Raw genomic sequence first — 9,593 nt, 5'->3', positions numbered from 1 at the left:
GTGCATCTTCCGTCTTTAAGAGAAAGGAGAGCGTAGGTGGTGCCACGTTTGCTTACTGAGCTCTTTCTGTTTCGAATCTGGTGCGCGTCTGCCCCATCCCCTCTCCCCTTTTTTTCCTCCCCCCGCACGATGCGCTAAGCAAGCGTATAAGCCTCCTCCCCCTTCCTCCTCCTCAGCACCACCACGCCCGCTTCGCCAGCGCGTGAGGGCCACGCGGCAGTAAAGCACAAAAAGGCGAGAGCGGCTCTTTCGCCGGTCACGAGCGTACGCGTCAGATCACCCATGACGGAAGGTGTGAGCGGTCGTGCCGCCTACACCGGGCCTTTAGAGAAAACATTCAAGACAGTTACGGTGTCTGTGCGCGTCCGCTTCGTTCGCGCGAGGGTGTGGACTACCACGCCCCTCCGCCCCACATCACCAGCACACGCCAAGCCCTCCTGCTTTCTTGTCCCACCTGGCGGTGGGTACGTGTGCGAAGCAGGAGAAGGGGAAGGGAGAGGGGATGCGCGGGGGCCGACGCTCTCACACCAGCAGTCGTGGAAAGAGGGCCCTGGTGGAGGAAGGGATTTCGAGTTCACCGCAGTCGCCGAAAAAAAAGCTCCGCGAAGAGGAGCGAAAGATTAGCAACAAATAAAAAAAGGGACAGAGGGGAGGGGGCGTGAGCTGCGCGAATATGACTTCGTTGGGACACACAAGAGGGTTATTCAGATGTCCGGGCTGAGGACGGCAGCAGAGGTCCACTGACTCTGAAGCGGGGGGAGGAGGAGGGGGAGGAATGGAAATCGAGGAAGGGCCGCTGCACCAAAAGAGGCGCAAGGGGCGCCGATGAGGGCCAGGCCGACATCGCGGTATGTATGTCGAATGTGAGTGAAAACCAATCGTTGACCACATGGAGATGCGGGCAAGGGCTTCCATGAGCGGTCCAAACATGCACACAGATCAACATGTATCCACGTATGTGTGTGTGCGTGTGTGAGCGTCCGTCTCTTCTGCACTCCTCTCTTCCGGAGATAGATACCTGAAGAGGGGGGAGGCTGTGCCTGACGGGCCGAGGGGAGGCAGGGGTAACCACGACAAGTACGAGGGGCTCTCCCCCCTCTCCTGAGCGCAGAGGCCCCCCACCTCGATTACACGCCATCCATGATTGCTGCTCCTTCCCGGTGGTGATCATCGATTCGCAAGCACCGATCTCGCGGACCGCGCTCCATCACGGCACACACACACGCACACACACACGAGCAAAAAAAAAAGACAGCACAACAACGGAGGTGAAAAGCGAATACGCGGTGAGCAAAAAGAAAAAAATGTGGGGAGGGGAGGGAGGACGGGGCGAATCATCGAGAGCGAGTCAGAGGGGATCACATAGAATTCAGTAGAGATTAATGCACGACTCTAATGTTGGGGAAAAACGAAAGAAGGGGAACCGGCATGTGCACCACGACCACCACTGTCGCGGACGGTGCGCCGAATGTACACACACACACACATACACACACACCAACACGCTAAAGTGAAACGAGCTCTTCGCAGAGTAGATGCGCATAGGCGCCGCATTAAAGGGCAGTCACAGAGAAAGGGGGTAAACAAAACTGAGAGAAACGACGGCGAGCCCGAGGAGATGGGGGGAGGGGTAGAGCCCACTGGAGAAGTCTTCGCGCGGGAGAAGGCAAGCACAAAGAGGGAGAAAAGGGGGGCCATAGTGAAACACAAACAAGCCATAGCAAAAAGAAGTCATGAGAGACGGACGGCTGAAGGCGCCGCGACACGAGAGCGCGCCCGTGTCGGGAAGGAAACGCGCAAGTTGTTTGCTGGAGGATGGGGAAAGGGCGTGGGTGAGAGTGGGAAAAAATATCTGAGTCGGTCCGCATGCCGCACACTGGCACAGAGCCGCGTAAACCTTCCCACTCCTTGTCACGCTTCCCCTCCACCGCCATTCCTCTCTCCCTTTGCGAGAGCGCTGCTCCCTGCGCCTGAGTCCTTCCACTCTTGTCAGCCAGCGCATGCGCATGGCCCCACTCAGCCGCATTGCGATGCACTCTGGTGTGGTGCACGGGGCCGGGGGTGGAAAGGAACAGCCAAGCGGCGATCGCACACGGGCAGAGAGAAAAGGGGCTGGAGGGCTGGGGAGGAGGGACATGAGTGGCGGCCGCCTCTGTCGCGAAGAGCGACAGACTTATCGAAGACGCACAGGTGGGAGGAGGAAAGAGTAACCGACTGACAGGAGGCTGGAGTGTTCCCGCAAGCATTCAGGCGCACACGCTACTCGTCCTCCAAGCGCGTTCGCGCGTAGAGGTGGTAGCGTCGCAATTCGGTGCCCTCCACGCATCCGGCGTGAAGCTGCTCTTAGCGCGTGAGCCGAGCATGCAAGAGAGCGAGACAAGATAAATAGCGAGACGAAGAAACGGGAGGGAGGGAGGAGGTGAGGGGTAAGAGGGGGTGACAAAGAGAAAAGAAACGCACGTCGTTCAGCACACGTGGAAGGCTGCAGATAGGGAGGGAGAGATGCTGCGCTCAACTGGAACAAATGATTTTCGCTAATGGCACGCGCTCACCAACACGACAGCACACAACACAGCCGCCGCCAGTGCCCTGGTCGACACAGCGGCCACACCGTCATCACAGTAGATCAGGCATGTTTTCTCCCCTGTCAGGAAGTAGTTCTCACCGCACTTGGCGCACTGCACAGCAGAGCCCTGCTCGCACAACTCGCACCCGTCCACCTCACACTCCGCTCCAGGATCAGCAGTGGGCACGGTTGGCGGCTCAGTCGTCGTCGTGCTCGGCTCCATCGGCGGCTCAGTCGTCGTCGTGCTCGGCTCCGTCGGCGGCTCAGTCGTCGTCGTGCTCGGCTCCATCGGCGGCTCAGTCGTCGTCGTGCTCGGCTCCGTCGGCGGCTCAGTCGTCGTCGTGCTCGGCTCCGTCGGCGGCTCAGTCGTCGTCGTGCTCGGCTCCGTCGGCGGCTCCGTCGTCGTGCTCGGCTCCGTCGGCGGCTCCGTCGTCGTGCTCGGCTCCGTCGGCGGCTCAGTCGTCGTCGTGCTCGGCTCCGTCGGCGGCTCAGTCGTCGTCGTGCTCGGCTCCGTCGGCGGCTCAGTCGTCGTCGTGCTCGGCTCCATCGGCGGCTCAGTCGTCGTCGTGCTCGGCTCCGTCGGCGGCTCAGTCGTCGTCGTGCTCGGCTCCGTCGGCGGCTCAGTCGTCGTCGTGCTCGGCTCCGTCGGCGGCTCAGTCGTCGTCGTGCTCGGCTCCGTCGGCGGCTCAGTCGTCGTCGTGCTCGGCTCCGTCGGCGGCTCAGTCGTCGTCGTGCTCGGCTCCGTCGGCGGCTCAGTCGTCGTCGTGCTCGGCTCCGTCGGCGGCTCAGTCGTCGTCGTGCTCGGCTCCGTCGGCGGCTCAGTCGTCGTCGTGCTCGGCTCCATCGGCGGCTCAGTCGTCGTCGTGCTCGGCTCCGTCGGCGGCTCAGTCGTCGTCGTGCTCGGCTCCGTCGGCGGCTCAGTCGTCGTCGTGCTCGGCTCCATCGGCGGCTCAGTCGTCGTCGTGCTCGGCTCCATCGGCGGCTCAGTCGTCGTCGTGCTCGGCTCCGTCGGCGGCTCAGTCGTCGTCGTGCTCGGCTCCGTCGGCGGCTCAGTCGTCGTCGTGCTCGGCTCCGTCGGCGGCTCCGTCGTCGTCGTGCTCGGCTCCGTCGGCGGCTCAGTCGTCGTCGTGCTCGGCTCCATCGGCGGCTCAGTGGTTGTTGTCGTCGGGCAGATTCTCTCTGTAGTGCAGTTGCTGCCTCTGTGCTCGTCCTCGATGATCACCACGAGGCGAGGTTTTGAGGCCCACAAGTCAGGCACACACCCGCAGAAGGTGTTGCCCGTCAAGAAGATCTCCCTCAGCTTCGGCATCACAGACCACGAGGAGGGCAGAGCACCGAAGAAGCCGCAGTTTTCTAGCGCTATGAAGTGCGCACTTGTCATCCCACTCCACTCCGGCGGCAGCGTGCCCGATAGCTGCGTGTCGGACACTCGCAGCTCCTGCAGCGACTGCAGTGCACCCCACTCCGGCGGCAGCGTGCCCGATAGCTGCGTGTCGGACACTCGCAGCTCCTGCAGCGACTGCAGTGCACCCCACTCCGGCGGCAGCGTGCCCGAGATGGAGGTGACGGAGAGAGTAAGTGCCGTCAAGGTCTTCAGCGCCGACCACGATGCGGGCAGCGTACCAGAGAGCGACGTGTTGTCCGCTGCCACGTTGCGCAGCGCTCGCATACGGCCCCACTCGGCTGGCAGAGAGCCGGAGATTGATGTGTTCTGCACAGACATGTTCACCAGGCTCCCCAGTGCACCCCACTCCGGCGGCAGCGTGCCCGATAGTTGCGTGTCGTACAGTCGCACCTCCTGCAGTGACTGCAGTGTACCCCACTCCGGCGGCAGCGTGCCCGACAGCTGCGTGCCGGTCAACACTATCTGTTGCAGCGCGCTCATCGACCCCCACTCCGGTGGAAGCGTGCCGGATATCTGCGGGCCCGTCATCACAACATGCCTCATATTTTTCAGTGCCCCCCATTCCGGCGGCAACGTCCCAGAAAGCGATGCCCACGACATCTGCACATTTTCCAACGCCGGCATCGCACTCCACTCCGGCGGCAGCGTGCCGGAAATCCGAGTGCCCTGCACAGAGAGGTAGCGCAGCCTCTTCATGGCACTCCACTCCGGTGGCAGCGTGCCGGAGACGAGTGAGTTGGTGAGCAGAAGGTGTTGCAGCGATGGCATCGCACTCCACTCCGGCGGCAGCGTGCCAGAAATCCGAGTGCCCTGCAAGTAAAGCTGTTCTAGAGTCTCTAAGGCGTTCCACTTCAACGGCAACGTGCCAGAGATACTCGCGTTCGTCAGGTACAGGCGCCTCAGTGTCCTTATACTGCTCCACTCAGGCGGGAGGTAGCCGGACAGCTGCGAGCCACGAAAAGAAACGTCCCTCACTCGCGGCAGCGAGCTCCACTCCGGCGGCAGTGAGCCTGTTAGCAACGACCCGTCCACGTACAGATACAAAAGCGAAGTCAACGAGCTCCACTCCGGCGGCAGCGTGCCGCTAATGTCGTTCGCATCGATCATCTCCAGCATCTTCAATGAAGTCATCGCACTCCACTCCGCTGGCAGCGTGCCGCTGAGCTGCACCTCCGAAAGCTTCAGCCACGCCATGGAGCGCATTGAGCTCCACTCACGAGGGAGAGTGCCCGTGATGTTCACACAAGCTCGGATCGTCAGCTCCGTCAGTGAGTTGAGAGCACTCCAGGATGCGGGCAGCGTCCCGCTCACGTTGCAGCCTACAAAGGTCATCGACTTCAGCAGTCGTAGCTTACTCCAGCTGTCCGGCAGCGTTCCGCTCAGCCCAAGCCCCATCGTGGAGAAGTTGAGGCTCGTGATGACGACGTTCGTGTAGTCGACGTCTGCAGGCATCTCCGGCAGTGTGCCGGTATAGTTCACACCGCCATCATCCACACGCACGCCAGACGCGTCGCACGTCACGCCCCTCCACGAGCAGAAGTCGCTGCCGCCCCATTCGCTCTGCAGCGCAGGAATCACATCCGCAAACGCCTGCAGGACCGTCAGCGTGTTCGACTGCTGCTCGGCAGTGAAGTCACTCGTCACAGCAGCACGCGCGAACGGCGCACCATCTGTGCACTGCAGCAGCGCCACCGCCGCAGCAAAGGTCGCTGCCAACACAAGTCGGCGCGCGCACCGCGTCATCGCGTCGGCGTCGAGGGGGGAGAGCAGGCGCGACAGACGATGAAACGGGAGCAAAGATTCGTGCCTTAGTGACTTTTTTCTTGTAAAGGAGGTGGGGGGATGTATCAGCCGGAAGAGTTGGGGGTCGAAGGCGTCGCGGTGCGACCCTCGTACTCGGGCGGAGATGCAATCAGCGGCAGAGCTGTGACTGGGATCGGGCACCGTAAAAGCAGGCGGCAGCAACGGCAGGGACAGAGGGAAAAGAGGATGTGTATGTGCACACGCACGTCTGTATGCCGTGCAAGGGCGACCAAGGAAAAAGAGGGGGATGGAGAAGGGACGTACGGGAAGAGCGAGAGGCGGTACGACGAACAGGGCTCGAACCGAAAGAGCGGCACCGAGAGGACATCGAGAAAACAAGCGAGCGTGCACGGGGAGCAGACAGGCACACTCTGCCGTATGTTCACACCTGCATATACTGCTTCTGCTGCCCCCATCCCTCGTGACTGTATCTATCTGCGCTTGTGCGAGCGACGCGGCCGTTGCGTAGAGGCCACGCCGCTTGTCAGAAAGAAGAAAGACGCGCGCGTGCCCCCCAACCCTGGGCGCACGTGAAGTTTTCTTCGCCTTTCGAGCCTTGTGCACGTGTACGGGAGAAAGAGTGGTTGGGGGGAGCGCTGAGCACAGACGTCATAGCGGCGTACGCTGAGTGCAGACAAGGGGAAGTGGGAATGCGTCCGCGCCTAAAACGGGTGACGAAGAGCACCGAAATACACCGCCGCAGAGGCGCGCACTCGTAAACAGGCGCATGCCCTGCACGGCGCGCACGCAGCGCTCATCGAGCGACAGCAAATAGCAGCCGGTACTGTCTGCAAGAGAGGGGGAGAAAAAAGGGGGGCGAGGGGCCGAGCAGACGGAAGAGAAGAAAGAGGGAAAGCCAAACTGCATCAACGCCTCGCGCGCACGTGGCTTGCCGCACGCATGAGGCACGCTCGCACACCGCGATTGGGAAACGCTTCACTGCTGTCACTCTCCCCCTCCCTCCATCACATTCCTCCTCCCCCTCAAACGCATTCAAGCACCAAGTATGGAGACGCTGCCTACTTCTTTGGTGGCGAACTCGGTTACCCCCCAGGTCGCGGCGGCGGACTTCTTGTACCCTTCATAGGCGGGCAACCCGTTGGCAGAGGCGCCGCCGGCCCGCTTGGCGTTCCGCTCGTGTCGCCGAAGAGCTTTCGATGCCGCTCCATGGCCTCCTTAAAGGACTGCTCACGCGCAGCCTTCTGCGCCGCCTCAGCGGCGCTGGCGGCAGCGGTGTCCTCGTCCTCGTACCGTTTGTAAGGCGCCTCCTTCGGCCTCTCCTCGTAGTGCGCGGCCGGGTGCACCGGCGGGCGGCCCTCGTCGTCCTCGAAGCGCAACCCGTCGTTGAACGTCACTTGAAAGGGAAGCGGCTCGCCGGGCTTCCGGTTCGAGGTCCACAGATGGCGCCATTCCGCCCGCGGCCCGTCGCGTGGCTCCACGTACTCACCCGCCTGAACGAGATCGTACTCGGGATCTTCACTGGGGTCCGTCTCCTTCCCGTGCCGTATTTGTTCGCGGAACCGCGCCTTGGCACGCTCCACCGCCCCCTCGAAGTCCCTCGGGCGGATCTTGCCCGGGTAAGACCACGGCTCCTGCACCACCTCCGTCCGCTTCACCATCTCCCACTCCTTATCCTCCTCCTCCATGATGCGCCGCAGCACCTCCTCCTCCTCCTCATTGCAGCGCAGGAGATGGCCTTGCTTGAAGCCGTACCCCTCAGCACGCCCGTGCTGGTCTGGCCCGCCAAGGTAGATGTGAGAGAAGGGGTACCGCGGGTACGCCTCCCACTTACCTGTGGGGCCCATCATGTCGTAGTTGTACTTGTACCGAAAGGTGCGGTTGCCATGCTCGTCCACCGACTCGTCCCACTTGAGCAGCATCTGCGGCGGCCGAGGGAACATCTCTAGCGGGTCGTCCGGGTTCTTCGGCTGCCAGTCCTTGATCCGGAAGAGCTCGTCGGCGTCTATGTACCAGTGCCCGACAATATCGCTGTGCACATTAGCCACGTGCCACCGGAAGGGCGACGTGTTTTTCGTGTTGTACAGCAGCGGATCGCAGTAGCTGCCCGGGACCATACCGTACGCTGACAGCGGCGCAAAGCAGACCTGCTCAAGGCGCTGCTGGTGCAGATAGCCCTCCTGGATGGGGGAGACCCACTCCTCATCCCATGTGTACCAAATCCACGCGCGGTGGCGAATTTGGCGCCACAGTCGCAGAAGCCGCCCAGGCTTGACATTCCTGAAGGTTGTCGGCGGTGCGTCTGGGTCGCCTTCCTCCGCGGCCCAGACACGCAGCAGCGGCGTGGTGCGGAGGCGCTTGCTGGAGGTAACGCGCAGCATACCGAGGCGCGGAGGTGCACAACGGGAGAGAGACGATCAGTTGAGCGCGCACGCACACACGCACGCACACAGAAAGCCGAGAGCGGCGGCGGCAATGAAACGAAGTCGATGAGCGGTCGAGCGGCAGCGAAGGACGCCGGAAGAAGTGAGGGCAAACGCGCCAGAGAGTACACCGCGAACCAAACGGCAACCGCACGTGCTGCTCGTCAACGTGGCACAGCTGACACCGAACAGGGGAGGGGCGGCGCCACCGCAACCGCAGCAGCCGACCCAATGGGGCAGGCGAGAGGGGAGAGAATGTGCGTGGGTGGCGAAAGCAGAAACGATAGGGTGCGATATATATGTGGAGAGCCTACGAAAAAGACGAGCAAAACGGGAGGGGGTGGAGGTGGCAGGACAACGGCGCAGGCACCCTCTTTTTCACTCTCGCCGCACGGCGAACTTGCCTCGGGAAGGGAAGGGGATGCTGCTGCCGCTGCTGCTGATGCTGCTACTGCTAGTACGACCGAGTACCCCTTGGTATGTGTATATGGGGTCTAGTCTTCAAGCACGCGAGCCTCGATGCTTGCCGGAGAGCGGATGCCCTCTCTATGCGTCGTCCAAGATAAACATGTCCGTGAACGGGAGAAAGGGAGAGCGAAGGGCGACTACGTGGTGAGACGAGCATGGATGAGCCAGCACGTCACAACCTCTGCGGTGGCGCCGCTAGCGCGTCTACGGCTCTCAGAAGCAGCCCTTGTAACCTCTCCCCTATACCGGAGGCGCCAGCACTTGCATCGGCCATCGCGCTATGCCTCACCGCCGGCCGACGAAGTGGCAACACAGAATGAGTCGCGCCATGTGGCACTCAGCCCCCACCCCCTTTCTGCCGTTGTGGCTGGTCTCCAGCACTCCTATCGTAGCGGACACACGCGTGGAGTGGGAGGGGGGAAGGGGGGTCGAGTCGTTGCGCGTGGGCCTGCAAAATGCAGAAACGCATCCGCCACGGCAAAGCGCCGGACGCTAAGCGAAGGAGCACTGCCCGTCTGAGGGAGGCGGCTGCTGTTTATGCTCTCGCTGATGACTTTTCTCTGTATGTATGTGTGTGCGTGTGTGTGTGTGTGTGTGGCTGCCTGTTGGGCGATGGGACGGCAACGAGAGCGCCAGCACCGGCCCTCCCGAAGTCGCCGAGCAGTTTACTGATCCCTCGCTCGCCGTGCTCCGCTTCTCTGCCATGCAGAGCGCACGCGATCGCCTCCGCTCGGTCATCGGCAGGTCCCACAGGGCACAGCGCCTTGCGCGGCGAAGCAGCCGTGGAGACGAGTCGCGGCAGTGCGCTCACTCGGTCACCTCGCCACGGAACCCCCCCTCTCCATCAGACGCTACCCACACACATACGCATCTCGCACGTCGCCTAGGCAGGTGCCCACCACTCTGCAGGTCCTCTCACCCACCACCCACACCAACGACACACACCGCACTCGTTCGTGCACTGGCCAAG

The 9,593-nt window shown here is 62.3% G+C and overlaps 1 protein-coding gene across 1 annotated transcript; it reads right to left on the bottom strand.

Moving 5' to 3' along the window:
• Window positions 1–6,817: 6,817 nt before the first annotated feature.
• LSCM1_07885 (uncharacterized protein) lies at window positions 6,818–8,113 on the bottom strand (the record flags this gene model as incomplete). Its single annotated transcript, XM_067325237.1, has 1 exon — window positions 6,818–8,113. The coding sequence occupies one exon, from the start codon at window positions 8,111–8,113 to the stop codon at window positions 6,818–6,820; it is 1,296 nt and encodes a 431-aa protein (XP_067180450.1).
• Between the last annotated feature and the right edge of the window lie 1,480 nt (window positions 8,114–9,593).

Source organism: Leishmania martiniquensis, chromosome 12 (assembly GCF_017916325.1).
Source record: "Leishmania martiniquensis isolate LSCM1 chromosome 12, whole genome shotgun sequence".
NCBI lineage: Eukaryota > Euglenozoa > Kinetoplastea > Trypanosomatida > Trypanosomatidae > Leishmania > Leishmania martiniquensis.
This window is presented reverse-complemented; position numbering and strand designations above follow the sequence as displayed.